Raw genomic sequence first — 18,234 nt, 5'->3', positions numbered from 1 at the left:
ACTAAGCTCTATTTTCTGTGCATGATGTTCTTGAACCAACCTCACCACTCTGAATCTGCAGAAAGCTCCCTTTCATCTTCTTCTCCCTTTTCAATTCAAACGTCAACAACAACAACAACCAGCTCAGCTGCCACTCTTCCTTAGGGTCCAATTAAGCTACTTCTTACCTTCCCTTCCCTTCCCATGCTGTTTTAGTGTTTCTCCCTGACGCCAGCGGAGGCCTAAGCTGCTGTCTGCTAAAGTTTCATTAATGGCGACCCCATTGGAGACTAGTATTGTAAGTTCCTTGTTTCATCATATTAATCATCTTCTGGGGGGATGCTCTTTGCATTTTCCTTTGATTCCCTTTTCTTTTTTCTTTTTTTTTTTTCTTTTTTTTTTCCAAAATTACAGAGAAAGAAAAAGGTTGCAAGTAGTGGGCAGCAAAACATGAAGCAGCTTGAAAGAGAGGTATGGGCCAAAAATTGATCTCTAGTTCTTGACTGGAAACCAAGCATTTTCATGTTTGAATAGTTTCACCACCCTCATTAAGCACGATCATAGGTGATCATTTCATTTTGCAATATTGATTTTGCAAATTAAATAATTACGTACTAAAAAAATGAAGCAATATTTATTTATTCATTAATGTATATAATAGAGTTGTAGGCCCTCAAATTGTTGATTTCCATTCATTGAAGTATGATGCTACGTTAAGCACTCTATATATCTCGCTTATAATTCAAGTTATATGTCTTCTAAATCCTATATATATATATATATATATAGGCCCTCCATATTTCCTTTTCTTTTTCTAAATCCTATGGTCCAAGAATGGCATTTTGAACATATTATATCTAATTCTGTCTCCCTTCTCCAAGCCTCTCCTCTTTAGAAGGCTAGGAAAATTCACAGAAGTGCAAATTTCTGCACCCTACATGTGGCATATTGGGCCGCGACAAGAGTTATCTTGAGCTGCATTCTCACCTTATTTTCGTCCCCCTTCTCTATCCCCATTTGTAGTGGCAAGGATCCCCCCTCTCTACCCCTGAATGGGGGCTGTTTTGTAAGTTCCTTACTGTTTTAGTCTAATGAAGCAGTTTGTTACAAAAAAAAAAAAAAAAGAAAAAAAAAGAAAAGAAAAGAAGAGCACCCATGTATCCTGTATTATTTGTCAATTAATAACTACTCCAATCCCGTCTCATAAATTTTAAAGCATTCACTAGTTAAAGCACAGCACACTAGCTTTCACAATGATATTCCGTAGTTCCAAGTCTTTACTAAACTTATCTATGTACAGATAAAGCAGCCAAAGCCTCCGCTGCAACAGCTTCAAAGCTTGCCAATTTGGTCAAGCTTTTAGCTGCAATTGTACACATTCCTCATGGTCCCTAACAAATGAAACCTATTCCAGTATGCCCATTTAGCGTACCCAATGCCATATATCAATTCACTTTTTGAACACCTACTAGAAGAGCTTTCATTAGGTTAGGATGCCACACTAGAGACCTTTCATTAGAATGCTCAAAAGCATTTAGGCAATATCATTTATTTCTCAAAGTTTAGTTTATTAGGACATTAGACTTGCATATTTTTGTTTTGGTCTCTAATTCAGACTTAGACAATGTTTTTAACGCTCCAGTCTCATTCTGATGGTTGTTGCTGTTTCAATGTGGGGATTTAGATAGGATCACCTTAATCTGTATCCTTTTTACTTTTGTAACTGCTTAATTTGTGCAGCCCTTTGAGAGGATTGAGTCACTTGTTTGACCCATTTCTTACTATTTTTGTGTATTTCTGCATTGTTTTATTTCGTTTTGGATATACTGTTGAGGTGCACATTCCTTTTTTAGTTTTAGAATCCTCCATCATTTCTTTCTTTCGGATCAGGAATGGAAATAATCCTCCGTTGTAATCATTTTTCCTTATTCAACTAAAAAACAAAAAAATATGGACTTACTCAGACATTATATTTGAGATTTCCATATGACAGGTCTCTATACTTCAAAAAATGCTGAATCGAGAAGAAAAGATGCATGAGATTTTGGAGCATGTCTATAATCAACATGATGCTTCTGCAATCACCATCCCTAACTTCCTTCCTCCTAAGGTAAACCTTCTTTCCATTCCACTCAAGAACTCTCGACTTTTATTAATCAATTGGAGTTGATAATGTAAATAATGCAGATGAAAGAGGTGTTAGCAGAGTTAGCTATGGTGGACGATGAGATAAGTCGACTAGAAGGGCAAATAAGGCAACTCCAAAACAGTCTGAAACACGAACAGCAACTCACCAAGGAATGGCAACATGAAGGAACTCTTCATCACTATTCCCCAACCCCCATCAACAATAAAGGTGGTGGCCATGAAATGATGGCCTTTCATGACACCAAAGCATTGCATTTCATAAGCAAAGCTATAAAAGGCGATTACAATCTTCACCACTTCACTCTACCTGATCACAAATTGGGAAACTCAACAGGATTTCACCATTATCACAAAGAAAATCATCTCCGTGCAGAGCCTGCTATATTTCAGGACAAGGCTCCAAGAAAAAGTGGGATATTGCTGAAGCCATCCTCGCCCTTGAGAGAACTGCGGCATCCATCACCCAAAGTACGTATCTACACCTTATTAAAGTATTGATTAAATAATTAGATTTAGAAAAGACTTCACGTAATCATCCTCAATTGTTATTATTTTTGCAATGTACCACCTGTTATAGTTCAATTTCGAACTTCAAATTTTTTTTTTCAATGTCTCCCATTTGTTCGAATTTTTCATTAAATCCCAACAGAATACTCCCATTTGTTTTAGGAAAAACAATTTGCAAATATTAAGGCATTAGTCCGAATTTAACGGTATTTGCAAAAAATACCCATGCCTCACTCAATCTTTGCAAAAAAATTTTAATATTTTATTTTATTTTTTTAAAATTGAGTATTTTGAGAATTTTGTTGGGATTTAAAAGAAAATTCTAACATAGAGGGGATATTGAAAAAAAATTAAAAGTTCAATATACTAAATTGAGAGAAATTGAACTTCAGGGGACACTGTGAAAAGGTGACAATTTAGGGGGTAATTAAGTGAAGTTTTTTCTTAAATTTATCTATTTCTATTTGCTTAAACTTTTAAGACAAATAGTGATTTAACACAAGTTATCCCTTCCTTCTGATTAATAACATTGCTGTGCTTTTGTGATTTTGTTATCACACTTTTTTTCTGGTGGTATATAAGAAGACTAATTCCAAATTCCGAAATGATGACTTATTTGTGTCAGCCAAAAGAACGTAGTAATCCACCAACTATTTTAGAGCAGCTCCCTCCAAAATCTCAAGCAAATGCAATACAATCATCAGAAGATGAGGAGAAGCAGCAATGGCAACCCAACAAGCTATCTGAGAGCATCATGAAATGTTTGAATGTCATATATACGAGGCTGCTTAGAACGTCAAGAGCAATGGAATTGGAGAAGTCAGGCCCAATATTCAGGTCTTTGATTGGCACAAGAAGCTTCAGGGCAGAGACAGGGTCAAAGCCTTTGTTACAAAAGGAGTCGAGGCAGCAAGACCCATATGGTATATTCAACATGGAAGAGTCCATTCCCAGGGATATTGGTCCTTACAAGAACTTGGTTGTCTTCACCTCAACCTCCCTCGACTCCAAGTCCATTTCAAGCCCTACCTCTATTCCTTTGCTAGCAAAGTTGAGGTACCTTCCTATCTACAAATGCATCAACAAAGAAAAGCCATAATTAATTATTAGGGGAAATTTCAATTACGCCCTCCTCCAAATCATAAGCCATCTTGCAATCTCATTATTTACTCCCTCGAAGTTAAAAAATTTACAATTTTGGTATCCCAGTATTTACCTTGGCCCTTTTAGTTTCGCCATTTTTTTGTTAAAATACCCAAAATGCCCTTTGGTTTTTTATTTTTTTATTTTTTTTATTTTTTTATTTTTTAAAGTGAAAATTCAAAATTCTAGTAACTGACAGCTAAGTTGTGGCCTTGTGGGTGAGTCTAAGGCATTTTTTATTTTTTATTTTTTGAAATTTCTCTAAAAGAATGTGGGGGGTGGGGGGGCATTTTGGGTATTTTAATAAAAAAAACCGTGAAAACAAAAGGGGTTGAAACATGAGATACCGACTTTGCAAGATTTTAAAATTCGAAACTATAATTTCAAACCCGCTTATACTTCCGGGGGGTAATTGAAATTTTTGTAATTATTATTGGATTCCATGCCTAATATAAATGCCATACATGATTGTAGGCGGCATAAATGCAGTCATGTTTTGATTTTCCCTTTTTTCTTTGTGGATCGCAGGGCTTTGATGAACAATCTCCAGACGGTGGACTTGAGATCCTTGACAAACCAACAGAAATTAGCATTTTGGATCAACATGTACAATGCTTGTATCATGCATGTATATTACGGAAAAAGCCATATCCTTATTCTCTACTTTTATATCTTATCTTATATATATGTACACGTACGTAATCTTACAAATTCATCAGACAGAATTATATTGTGTTCAAAGTGATTAGGTTTCTGTTTCAGGGATTTCTGCAGTATGGGGTGCCTGCTACTCCTGAAAAATTGCTTGCATTGATGAACAAGGTAAAAACCCATCTTCCTCTTGCTTTCCAAAGCAAATTGCATTGATTTTGTTGCAAAAAGAAAGAAAAGTACGTGCATATATGCAACTATGCTGGCCAAACGATCAAGCTAATAATCAACAACTCTTGTAATCGTACAAATAATGAGTATATATTTTGTGTATTCAGGCAACCCTTAACATAGGAGGTAATATAATAAATGCTCAAGCAATAGAGCATTTCATTTTGAGAAAGCCAGCATCTTCAAGTAGGAAAGAGGTACGCGAATATATATAAGTGAACTTAGCTATATTTTATCATAATTAGAGTCGATTTTTATTAGTATAAGTTTTGTTAAAGTAATGATTAAGTGATTAAGCTTATGGGCTAGCTGGTGATTTAACAGGTTTATCGCAAGGAGGAAAAAGATGACAAAGAAGTGCTGGTTCGCAAACTTTATGGACTGGAGTCAATGGATCCAAATGTCATATTTGCTCTGTCTTGTGGAACTCGCTCATCTCCTGCTGTTAGTATTTAAGCAATTAATCTCTTTATTGATCATCATCAATCATCATGAATTAATAATTTGGGATTATGTGCAGGTTAGAATATACACAGGTGATGGCGTAGCAGTTGAGTTGGAAAAAGCAAAGCTAGACTATTTGCAAGCTTCAATAGTAGTGAGTGGGACGAAAAGAATAGCATTCCCAGAGCTGCTGCTTCAAAACATGCTTGATTTTGCCGCAGACACAGACTCATTTGTGGAGTGGGCTTGCCAGCAGCTACCAACTTCAGGGTCATTGAGGAAGGCAATGGTGGATTGCTTCAGAGGCCACAACCCTGGCTCCAGGATATCTACTGTCCTTGACAATATACCATATGACTTTGAATTCCAGTATTTGCTGGCAATTTAGGCTGAGCTACCCTCCATTTAAAAAAAAAAAAAAAAAATTCAGGTCCTTTTTATGTAATGTAAGGGACCTCAAAAACTCTAGAGCTAATTAAGGTGGCTGGAGATGATGTGATCACGTGATCTGTACACCAACATGCAATTTCTTTTTACTTGTGTGTCTCTCTCTATGTATATATAACAATCTGTTTTCGTTTGAATTCATTATATGACTCTTCATGCTTGGTGCTTAATTGGGTTAGGGTTATTTGAAAATTTCTGTTTTGACAAGGTTTTCTCCTGTTGCTAGAATGCAGATTTACAAAGGTACTGGGTTTACTTTTCTCACTTATTACATTAGTTTATGTTGATACACAGTTTTCTGAGTGGTGACGTGGCACGAACCTCAATCGACTTGCTTTGAGACCCAACAACAATATTGGAATACGGACCCAAGAAAGCTAAAATTCAGATTTTTGGATAGAAAACCCCAACCCAACGTTTACAAATGAAACGCGAACCAAAGGTATAACGAAACAACCCTCGACCCAACGTTTATAAATGAAACGCGAACCGAAGGTATAAGGAAACAACCATTGACCCAACGTTTATAAATGAAACGCGAACCGAAGGTATATAAATTTGAACGCCACAAGAAAGAATCCTTGATAAGTTCACAAGTTCTTTAAAGAACCAAAAGAAGGCGCAAGTCCCACATTTTTTTGTAATTTTCATTCATCATCCTCCATTACATTGAGTGCATGCTATTTATAAAGCATGGCTGAAAATATGACTACCTGCTTGCTATGGAAAGGAAATTAAATTGGTTTCCAACATTGGAAACTAAATAAAGTAAAAAAAAGACTAACTAATAAAAGCCTAAAATTAAGGTTGATTTAAGTCAATCAACCAATTAATTGGCATGTAATTTGGTAAGTCAATCATCCAATTAATTGGTATGTAATTGAAAAATCAATCAGCCATAATCAACCATTAATCCATGCCATTGCTAAGGAAATTATGCGCAATCAGCTCCATCAATAGCTTTGATCAAATTTATTACGCCTTCATCTCCCTTTTGGCCAAGTTTGGAATGCCCCATTTTAGAATCAGCTCAAATCTCTTGAATCAGCCCATTAAGTGCTTCTTTGATCTTCTTGGATCTTGCTCTAGTAATAAGCTCAACGGGAACATGCAATGGATCCTTTAATGGTGCTTGTTGATTCTCATCAGTGTTGCAATGTTCGGCGAATCACCTTGCTACAAAATAGCGGAGAATAGGATCAAAGCTGCCGGTCTTTGCCTGCTGGAAATTGCTCCGATGCCTAAGTCAGTCACTGTGTTAGGGAGAATGTATGAACTTAAAGACTGTAAGTGAGAGAGAATTGAAAATGCCTGATTAGCAGAGAGTACTCAAAATTGAAATGGGACCTTCCTTTTATAGGCATCAGATAGTAGCTGTCCACCTGGCATAGTGGTTCTCCCTAGGATCTATGTGTCATATATTGACCCAATGAATCATAGGAGAACGCCACATAAGTAGATGACGTTTCCCAAGTATTCTTCAGGAGTGTGTACCTTGTTCGGTTTACCGAGTCTTTGATTAAGTGACAAGTATTCCTCGGTTTACCGATCTTTAAGCTGAATATCATTTACCGAGCTTAGCTTGGTAAATGGGTATAAGAAATCGAGTTCGTATTGTGGTGGGCCGAGTAATTGTTTGTTGGGCTTAATGTGGCTGATCCATGACCTAACAGTTACCCCCAATTTCCTAGTCTAAGAGACTATGATAATTTCATGTTTCCAAGAATGGGTTGGCTTTCAAAAGTCTGGCCATGTCCTCGGTGAAAATAAGGTGAGTTGGCTCTCATAATTTGAATTTTGGAATTTTTTAAATTCAAGAGGGAATATTTGGAGTGATGAACGATTTCCCTTCTCTATTTTAACCACGTGTCCAGCTTCCTGCAGTTAGAAAATCCAGCAACCACGTGTCAATTTCTGCACAATGGTACGAATTTAAGGCGCGCCTTCTCGAGGAACCCTAGTCTTTAGGGTTTTAAATGCACCGCTAATTCTTCGTCTTCCCGAAGCCTTTTAAAACCCTTTTGCCTTCGTTATTTCTTCATTTTTATCTCGACAGAAGCCATTATTGTGTTCCTCTAAGCTCTGCAACTCTTTTTTTCAGAACTAGCGCGCCTTCATTCAAATCATTATGCTCAGTATTATTTTCTGAGAGTGGTATATTTCAAAACCACGGTTGATTCTATCCCTTCTGCTGAACCCTTTGTCTATCCTAACAGGCCAATACTCAAATACCTAGATTTCTTTCTTCCCTTAATTGAACTATTTGTTGGGCACTTTCGTTTGAGTGTCACACACCTTCTAATGCAATAAGGTTACCCTCTCATTCCTCGGCCATTAGTCCCTCAACTTTTGTATTTAATGGGTCACAAAGGCGAAGCTGATCCCAGTGGATTACGTAATTCATACCCAGCTACGTGGGAAGCAGATTTGAAAGATAAGGATGAGCCTGAAGTTCGTAGAACCTGCTTCATTCCTGATTCAGTACAATTGCACTTTGATAATGAAGGAACCAGAGCTATGGTCGATGTTGATAAGAATGAGGTGTGCTTATACATGGAAATGTTCCGAATAGGTTTCAAATTACCATTCCCGAGGATAGTCTGTGAGTTGCTGAACTATATCTGTAACACCCCTGCTCCAAGTGGTATGATATTGTCCGCTTTGGGCCAAGCCCGCATGGTTTTATTATTGGGTTTACCCCCAAAAGGCCTCATACCATTTAGAGAGAGTATATTCCATATAAATACATCATCTTTTCCATGCCCAGGCAATGTGAGACGTCACAATCACCTCCTCTTAGGACCCAGCGTCCTCGCTAGCGACCCTCATGGGCTTGTGCACGCTTCCCCCATCTTAGGCTGGGCTATAGCTCTGATACTATATGTAACACCCTTGCTCCAAGTGGTATGATATTGTCCGCTTTGGGCCAAGCCCGCACGGTTTTATTATTGGGTTTACCCCCAAAAGGCCTCATACCATTTAGAGAGAGTATATTCCATATAAATACATCATCTTTTCCATGCCCAAGCAATGTGGGACGTCACAATATCCGTGTAGCTCCTCATCAAATTATGTCGAATGGTTGGAGTACGATCCATCTTTCCTAGGTATGGTCTATCTAACCCTATTGAATGCATGCCAATTAAGAACCATTGTATAATCATCATTCTTATAATCACAGAAAATAAGAATGATTTGAGTTCAATAATAGTAAAATAATTTCTAAGACAAGATAAGAATTTTACTAATATTTTATTAGAATTAAAGAACAATTGCAATTAATATGAAGAACAAGAATCAATTGTAGCAATTCTCAGGGTTATACAATTAACATGCATAAATTGAAAGCTAAAAATTAAATACAATCAAACCATTGTGCTTGGAAAGGGTTACATCAATACCCCACAATTGGTTTAGCCACTCATAATCTTCTAAGCTCCATAGACAATTTATTGAAATTTTAACTCTAGAAAGCGGTGTGTCTGTTTACAATATTTAGAGCCCTATTTATAGGGATTAGGAAAACCCTAAAAACCCTAGAAACCTTCAGAAAACCGGGGGTCAGTCTCCCAGTCCAATTGGGAGACTGAAAACCAAATCCACGCTGGAAAAGGATTGCTGCCATGCAATACACGCCCGAGTGCGCTCGATCCGAGGTTTTGTGCGATTGAGTGCAGTGCGCTCGAACCTAGCTGTTATGCGCACGAGCGCAGGCATGCGCTCAATCCCTGGCCGCAGACGCTCGAGCGCAGTGCGCTCGAGCTCAAGAGTAGCTGCGTTCGATCCTAGATCCAGAATGTTCAGCTTTTTGCCCTTTTAAGTCCAATTTTCAATGGTTTTTCAAATAAGACCTGAAACACAAAAACAAAACAAAATCAAACAAATAACAATGCTAAGGAATTAACATATGTAAATTACGGGGCTTGAATGTGCAGCATTCGGCGCTTATCACACCCCCAACTTACATATTGCTAGTCCCTTAACAATACAAAACAGAAAAATAAAGTGAAAACTAAAAAGATAAATCCATCTTTCGTGGGATGTACGGTTGCATTTAGCGTATACAACAAGCCTTTTAAACCCCTAGGAGTTCCCTAGAGGACGAGTGAAGTCTCGTAAGGATTTTCCAGGAATGATACCCATAAACATTTTTCAACCATGTTATCCCCAAGAATGCAACATTATGACCATCATGGTTCTCATTCCTTAACAGGCTTAATAGAACAAACGCCATATTCACAATTTCAGGAAATTACAAATTAGCTCAAATCATGGCAATTATGAGATATTGCAAGATTCAACTAGTGTATGTGAACTCAACACATAGTCATGGGATTTCAAAACTAGTCTCAATCATGCATGGAGCAATACTCAAAATTCATTAGACTCCCCATCGGATAAAACAACCAAGGCAAACATTCTCTTTTAACTTTTTATTTTTTTATTTTTATTTTATTTTATATATATATATATATATATATATATTTTTTTTTTAATTTTTTTTTTTTATAGAACTTAACTCCCTTAAGCTTTTTCATTGACTCATGTATCGAGCATTAGACCAATGACTCCCAAACCAGACGGTTTTAGGGCATTAGGTGTAAAGACACCCCTAAGGACTTACTAACTCGGGTCAAAAAGGCTACGAAGCTAAGCTAGTTTTTTTTTTTTAGCAATCAAACCAAACTTCTCACTTTTTGACGCGAACACTCACTGCTTAATGAGGCAAGAGGTCCGGTTACTTGGTGGAAAGCTCAAAATGATCATCATTTTTTTTTAAAAAAAAAATTTTTAGAAAATTTATGCCATGGTCATTTTCCCAATAAGTTACCCAACTACATTCCAAATATTGAAACCAGACATTATTGACTCTAGATTTTATGCCCCACAGACTACATGCTAGTGTGCTTGTGAAAATCAAATTGAAACAAGTAATATTTCATGCTGCCAATGAAAGTAACACAATTTTAATTCCTTAATCAAGTGATCATGTGTTTGTCATATTAAGCCCATCAATGAATTTCAAATCATAACAGGAAATCTAATTGCATGCTCGGAACTAACATGTATGCCCACACCCCCAACTTAAAATGCACAATGTCCTCAGTGTATGGAAAACAACTGTAAAACAGTGCAAGGGATGACAGTACCTGATCTGTCCCTATGGCACAGAAGAAGATGCTCCTGAAGCAGGCGGCAACCGTGCTAAAATGGCGCACAACAGTTCTTGTTGGGCTTTAAATCTCTCATCTGCCAGGCGCTTATCCTCCGCCCTCTGGGTAGAAAGCTCAGATCGGAGCTCCTGCAGTTCTTTGTGGACGGACTCATATCGGGACATGCTCATAGTAACGGTCGCCGCCGCTCCCTCTCTGTCTACCGGCTCAGCTGCAGGTGGCTCACTGTGTAAGGCCCAGCGGCCTCCCTGATGACCTCAACTGCTGCGGGCTCCCGTTGTCGTCTCGGCATGTGGGAACAACTCTGGTTCCACTGGACCAGGCCAAACTGGGGGTGGGTAGAAATCGGCCCCTCAGCGGGTGTACCCTCAATGCCTCGGGTCTGAAGGATATGGGTGAGGAGAAAAGGGAAGGGAAGTCCCCAGGAAGACGAACCTTGAGTGCACCGCACAATCGCCCCGTCCCAAAACTTGTGTATCTGATCCCAAATGAGTTGAGTGATGGAAATCCAAAAACCTCTCTGGCGAGGAAGGGGCCGCGCCTCTGAGTCTTGTGTCCAAAGGGACACACATTCCACTGTAAAATGAAGTCCATGAACCACAGGCGGGAAGGTAGTAGGACCTTGCTTGTATAGTTGCGGAGGTCATCGGTGTAACGGCCACGGCAGATGTCATCATGTCGTCCACAATATATTGCAGTGTGAGATCGGACGGCAGGTCTGAGTACCGAGGGGAGCCATCCCAAGCCAAAATGTCAGACGGGCAAGCATGAGAACATTGCAAAGCAGCAGAATGTCGTCGGTGGTCAGCTCAACGTCCATGCCCGCCACCGATGAAGAGAGTATGCCCAGCCGAGTACAGTCAAAAGTGAGATGGACATAAAATTCCCGGACTAGCCCTTCGTAAGCAACGGGGCTGACTGGCTGCAATAGTGCGGAGAGGCCACGGCGTTTGCATTCTTTGACTGCCCACTTTGTTGCTTGGAGGCTTTGGAAGACGGTGTCAATGGCAAATGACGTCTCCAAAACGAGCTTCCGTTGCTTCCCACGATGGGGTAACGGCTGGGATGGGGCCTCGGGGGTGGTATCCCGAGCAGGGGAAGACTGGGAGGTGGAAGTGGGGGCCGGAAGCATGATGTGTCATCGTTGAGGCTTTTTGTCGAACACTTGGTGGGCACCTCAAAAGGAAAGTGGTCGAAAACCACGTTGCTCGGCTGCCCAAGCCTCTGCAAAAAGAAGAAAAACCCAACATAGAGCAGTCCGTGTATGATGGAGCACCCACGGACTGCGGTATCCACAAAAAAAAAAAGGGAAATGGCTACGGTTGGGTGTTCGGGAGAATGGGAAATGGGGGGAAGAAAAATGGTTGGAGAGGGAGAAAGAGAATGGGGCAGGGAAGGTGGTGGCGGCGGGAGGTGGGTCGGTGGCCGTAGGGTGGGTGGCGGTTATGAGGTGGTGTGTGGTGGTGGTGGGCGGTGTGGAGGAGAGAAATGGGGCTGCGGGGTGTTTGGGGTGCTAGGAGATGCGGCGCTTGGGGGGGAAAATGGGGAAAAGAAAGGGGTCGTGACCTAAAAAGGACACGTGAGGCCTCTGAATGAGTGCGCTCGAGCGGCACTAGCGTGCGCTCGATCTCACTTGCGCAGAGGGTGGAACGGATGGGCAGGAGTACGCTCGAGTGCTCCGGAAGGTACGCTCGAGCGTACTCGTGCACGTGTGTGGCAGTGTGGAACTGCTGCGTTCGATCCCTCTCAGGGTGGCCTCGAGCGCAGGCCCGTGTTCTGGGATTGAGCGCACAATGGGTGCGCTTGAGCCCAGGGTGCCAGTGCCTTAATCAAAAAAGTAGACGGGATCCGTCAAATCGACGGATTCCACGTCTGTACCTGGCTTGAAGTTCTGGATGCAGGGCTTCAACCTTTGACCGCTGACCTTGAACAAAGTGCCATCCTTGGGGTCCCGAAATTCGATGGAGCCATGGGACGACACCGAGGTGACTATGAAGGGGTCGTCCCATCTGGAGCGGAGCTTCCCAGGGAAAAGCTGGAGTTTGGAATGGAAGAGCCATACTTTCTGGTCCGGTACAAATGTCTTGGGCAAGATATGTTTGTCATGAAAAGCCTTAGTCCGCTCCTTATAAAGGCAAGCACTATCGTAGGCATCTCGCCGCAGCTCCTCCAACTCTGTCAACCGAAGTTTCCGGTGGGGACCGGCTGCTTGCATGTCAAAATTGAACTGCTTAATTGCCCACAGAGGCTTGTGTTCTAATTCCACAGGGAGGTGACATGCCTTGCCATATACCAGCTTATAGGGAGACATTCCAATGGGGGTTTTGTAAGCTGTGCGGTAGGCCCATAATGCATCATTGAGGCGCAAGGACCAATCCTTTTGGTCTGGCCTAACCATCTTCTCCAGAATATGCTTAATCTCCCGGTTAGAAACTTCCACTTGGCCACTTGTTTGAGGATGGTACGGAGTGGCTACCTTATGTGTGACGGAGTCCTTGAAAAGCAAGGCTTTGAAGAACCAGTTGCAAAAGTGTCTACCTCCATCACTGATGATAGCCCGAGGAGTACCAAATCTACTGAAAATGTTGGCTTGGAGGAACTTCACCACAACTTGTGATCATTGGTCTTTGTGGCAATGGCTTCTACCCACTTAGAGACATAATCCACTCCTACCAAAATGTACTCATATCCACAAGATGGGGGGAAGGGTCCTATGAAGTCGATACCCAGACATCAAAAATCTCGACAATGAGGATGGGGTTCAATGGCATCATGTGCCTCCGAGACATAGATCCTAGGCGTTGACATCTCTCACAAGCTCGGCAGAATTCATAGGCATCTTTGAACAAGGTGGGCCATGTGAATCCGCATTGTAGAACCTTGGCTCCTGTCTTATTGGCACTGAAATGCCCTCCACAAGCTAGAGAGTGACAGAATGTGAGAATACTGAAAATTCACTCTCAGGGACATAGCGCCGGATGATCTGATCAACACAATACTTGAACAACTCCGGATCTTCCCAAAAATAGAATCGAACTTGCTTGAAGAAGCGGTCCTTATCTTGCTTAGACCAATGAGAAGGAATCCAACCTGTAGCTAGATAATTGACAATATCGGCATACCATGGCGGATTTCTCGGAGTGATTTCAAATAATTGCTCATTTGGGAACGAGTCATGAACAGGAACCGGCTAGGGTGTCTCCAATAAAAGTCGTGATAGATGGTCGGCAACAACATTCTCAGTGCCCTGGAATGCATCGTGACATGCTTCATCAAAGTTGAAAGGGGAGTCCTTAGCAAGCAAGTTACATAAGGGCCTGGAAATTTTACTGAAGTCCTTAATGAAGTGGCGATAGAAGCCGGCATGCCCTAGGAAAGAACGGATCTACTTTACTGAAGTGGGCGGCTGTAGATTTTCAATTAGCTCAACTTTAGCCCGGTCCACCTCAATACCTCTTTTGGACACTATATGGCCCAAAACTATACCTTCCTACACCATGAAGTGGCTCTTCTCCCAACTTAGAATCAAGTTAGTTTCTTTGCAACGTTGAAACACAAGTGAAAGATTATGGAGACATTTATCAAAAGAAGATCCAAAAACAGAAAAATCATCCATAAATACCTCCAAATATTTCTCCACCATGTCGGAGAAGATAGACATCATACATCTCTGGAATGTGGCAGGTGCATTGCATAAGTCGAAGGGCATGCGTGAGTAAGCAAAGGTGCCGAATGGACATGTGAACGTCGTCTTCTCTTGGTCTTGGGGATCAACTATAACCTGATTATACCCGGAATAGCCGTCTAAGAAGCAATAGTAACTTTGGCCAGCAAGACGCTCCAAAATTTGATCAATGAATGGGAGCGGGAAGTGATCCTTCCGGGTATGGGAATTGAGCTTCTGGTAGTCAATGCAGACACGCCATCCTGTGGTTGTGAGCTGTGGAACCAACTCTCCAGCAGAATTCTCCACGACAGTGACGCCGGATTTCTTTGGAACTACTTGAGTGGGGCTCACCCATTTGCTATCTAAGATAGGGTAGATGATGCCTGCATCAAGTAACTTGACTACCTCTTTCGTCACCAGCTCTTTCATGTTGGGGTTCAGCCGGCACTGTGCCTCACGGGAGGGTCGAGCATTTTCTTCCAAATGGATCCGGTGCATACAGATAGAGGGGTTGATGCCTTTCAAATCTGCCATGGTCTATCCAATGGCCTCTTTATACTTCTTTAACACTGCGAGCAGACTGTCCTCTTGGTCCTTTTGTAGGTCGGAAGCAATGATAACCGGCAGAGTGTTGTTAGATCCAAGAAATGCATACTTGAGCTTTCCTGGTAGGGGCTTCAACTCAAGCTTTGGTGGAGACAGTAGAGAAGGAACATGAGGAGTGCTAGATGTCACCGGTAGGGGCTCCTTTGCTACTCTCCATGGATGGAAATCTGCACTTGCGGCTGTTTCTAGCAAATCATGGACTTCTTTGATGTACTGGTCGGCATTGAATTCTTCAAAGTCGAAGTAATTCAAGCAGGCTTCCACTAGATCCTTTGTCAGGAGATTAGGTAGTGAATCTTCTACATATTCTTCAATGCTGTCCAAAAAGAAACACTCATTCTAATAAGGAGCATGCTGAAATGCAGTAAAGATATTCAACTGAACCTTCATATTGCCAAATGAGATCTCCATGACTCCAGTTCGACAATTGATACACTCATTTGCTGTGGCTAAGAAAGGGCGCCCAAGGATGACAGGAACCAGCTTCTTAGGATTGGGCACAGACTCGATGTCAAGCACTATAAAGTCGACTGGGAAGAAAAATTTATCCACCTGGATGATCACATCTTCTACAATCCCTCTAGGCTTCTTAATCGAACGATCAGCTAGTTGCAGAATCACTGTGGTGGGCTTCAGCTCCCCTAGGCCGAGCTGCTGATATACTGAATAAGGAAGTAAATTCATACCAGCTCCCAGATCTAAGAGTGCCTTATTAATTTCCCTTTTTCCAATGATGCATAAAACTGTAGGGGCCCCAGGATCCTTGAACTTCGGAGGAGTGTTGTGCTTAATCAGGGAACTCACTTGCTCAGTCAGAAGGGCTTTCTTGGGGATGTTATTTTTGGTCTTCCGCTTTGGAGTACTGATATGGTATTTTTGTGACCAAAAATATCAATAATAAAATTACCACTCGCAATAGAACGAATCCCGTAGGATAGGGCTATATTGAGGGTGTCGAACCTCAAGGACTGTAGGGGTTTAATTATCAAAATTAAAAGATCAAAATTAACTTAATTAAAAGAGAGTGAATTGGTTGTGAGAATTTAAAGTGCATAAAATAAACGGAAATAAAAGGGAGTAAATTTATGAGAGAGAGAGTAGGGTATTGACTTCACCACGATCCGCACATCAGTGGTTAACCATATTTAACTCTAGCAATTCATTCTATGCATGTTATAATTTCAACAAGAAGACATAAAAATAATCACATACAATCAACGGAATAGCATAACCCATCTTCGGTTGTCACGGACCGTCTACCTAAATTACACTAAACAATGGTGTAGTACGATCCGTCTTCCCTAGGTATGGTCTATCTAATCCTATTGATTGCATGCCAATTAAGTACCATTGTATAACCATCATTCTTATGATCACAGAAAATAAGAATGATTTGAGTTCAATAATAGTAAAATAATTTCTAAGACAAGATAAGAATTTTACTAATATTGAATTAGAATTTATAGAACAACTGCATTTAATATGAAAAACAGAAATCAACTGTAGCAATCCTCAGGATTATACAATCAACATGCATAAATTGAAAAACTAGAAATTAAATACAATCAAACCATTGTGCTTGGAAAGGGCTACATCAATACCCCACAATTGGGTTTAGCTACTCAGGATCTCCTAAGCTCCACAGACTATTTTTCTGAATTTTGCTCTAGAAGTGGGGTGTATTTTTTCTCAATGCTTAGAGTCCTATTTATAGGGATTAGGAGAACCCTAAAACCCTAGAAATCCTCATAAAATCGGAGGTTAGTCTCCCAGTCCAATTGGGAGACTGAAAACCAAATCCAAATCGGAATAGGATTCGCCCAGAATTGCGTTCCTATCTTGAGGGGCGATTTTTGCATTGCGGCGCTCCGAATTAGGAAAATGCTATTTCACAATGATTTGTAGCAATTTGAGTTAGCTTTCCAGTTCCGCTTGAATCACCTAAATAGAATATTTGAGCTGAAATTTATGGCCAAAATACCGAGACATATGCAGAATCCAAATTTGAATCCAATCCGATTTTGACTCCAATTTGCGAAATTCCGAATTAATCCCTTCCTTTAGTTGATTAAACTTAACCATGATTGGTTAAGCTTAATCATCTCAAAGTGTGCTTTTAAGCCCAAAATCAATGGAATTAATTGCATCTTTATTTATAACCTGAAAACACAAAAACAAAATAAAATCAAACAAATAACAACGCTAAGGATTAACATATGCAAATTAAGGGGCTTGAATATGCAACATTCGGCGCTTATCAAGTACACAAGTCTTTAAGGAACTTGCATAGGCAGGCACTTGTGCAATGGCATCAAGAAGTGGGAGAATGATTTTTACCTGTTTGAACATCTCCATCATTCCTTGTATTTTCTCTCCTTGTTTCCCAAAGTGGGATGGTGTCTTGAGACATTCTGGGAAAGGGGCCCGTGACTCATATGGAATCTCCAAAGTAGGAGCTACCGAAGACGAAGCCTCATTGCTTACTTGCTTGCATTTATCCTTCTGTAGATTCCATGCAACCTTCGTGCGCTCATCCTTCTTCTCCTCCACATGATTGTCAACTATTCTTCCGCTTCTCAAGGTGGTGATGGCTTGAACTTACTGATGGTATGAAGTGTCCTCATCTACCATGTAGTGCCCCTTAGGATTTACCATCGGCTGACTTGGAAGCTTTCCTTCGTCTCTTCTATTGAGGGTGTTGGCACATTGTCCGACTTGAGCTTCTAGCTTGGCAATGGATTGGGAGTGTGAGTTTACTATTTCCTCTTGAGATTTGACCGTCTTCTTTATCTCGCCCACCAGCTCACTCATTATTTTGAGCACCCGATTCTCAAGATTAGACTCTGCGGCCTAGTATTGCTGCTGTGGAGGCCGGTAAGTGGACTAAGGTTGATAGGGCTGCCTGTTGGATTGAGCTTGATTGTGTGGCCCTGGGGCTGAGTTGCCTGAATTTGGATTCTTCCATGAGAAATTTGGATGATTTCTCCACTCGGGGTTGTAGGAATTAGAGTACGGATCATTACCCGGTCTGGAGAAAGCTGTATTCACCTGCTCATTAGAAATATCAGTATAATTTCCCATGACAGAGCAGTTATTTATATGATGCATAGTACTGGAACAGAATGAACATGGTTCAGGTAGTGTGTGTGTGAGCAGCATTAGGAGCAAAACCAGCAATCATCCATTGGTCTAGCTTTTTGGTGATAGCCTCAACTACTTGGTTAGCCATATTTGGGG

The 18,234-nt window shown here is 40.9% G+C and overlaps 2 protein-coding genes across 2 annotated transcripts; one reads left to right on the top strand and one right to left on the bottom strand.

The window, feature by feature from the left end:
- Positions 1–220: 220 nt before the first annotated feature.
- On the top strand, positions 221–5,639 carry LOC132164497 (electron transporter, putative (Protein of unknown function, DUF547)). Its single transcript, XM_059575020.2, has 10 exons — positions 221–277; positions 394–450; positions 1,973–2,089; positions 2,167–2,595; positions 3,260–3,690; positions 4,306–4,405; positions 4,540–4,599; positions 4,767–4,856; positions 4,984–5,103; positions 5,180–5,639. Exons 1-10 carry the CDS (start codon positions 251–253, stop codon positions 5,489–5,491), a joined length of 1,743 nt encoding a protein of 580 aa, XP_059431003.2. The 5' UTR covers positions 221–250; the 3' UTR covers positions 5,492–5,639.
- Positions 5,640–12,549: 6,910 nt separating this feature from the next.
- Positions 12,550–13,035, bottom strand: LOC148584145 (uncharacterized). The gene has a single exon (XM_088518768.1). The coding sequence runs from the start codon at positions 13,033–13,035 to the stop codon at positions 12,550–12,552; it is 486 nt and encodes a 161-aa protein (XP_088374894.1).
- Positions 13,036–18,234: the final 5,199 nt, after the last annotated feature.

The sequence above is a fragment of the Corylus avellana genome, chromosome 8 (assembly GCF_965113065.1).
Source record: "Corylus avellana chromosome 8, dhCorAvel1.hap1.2, whole genome shotgun sequence".
In the NCBI taxonomy this organism is placed as follows: domain Eukaryota; kingdom Viridiplantae; phylum Streptophyta; class Magnoliopsida; order Fagales; family Betulaceae; genus Corylus; species Corylus avellana.
The sequence above is the reverse complement of the archived record's forward strand: the minus strand, read 5'-3'. Positions and strand labels throughout refer to the sequence as shown.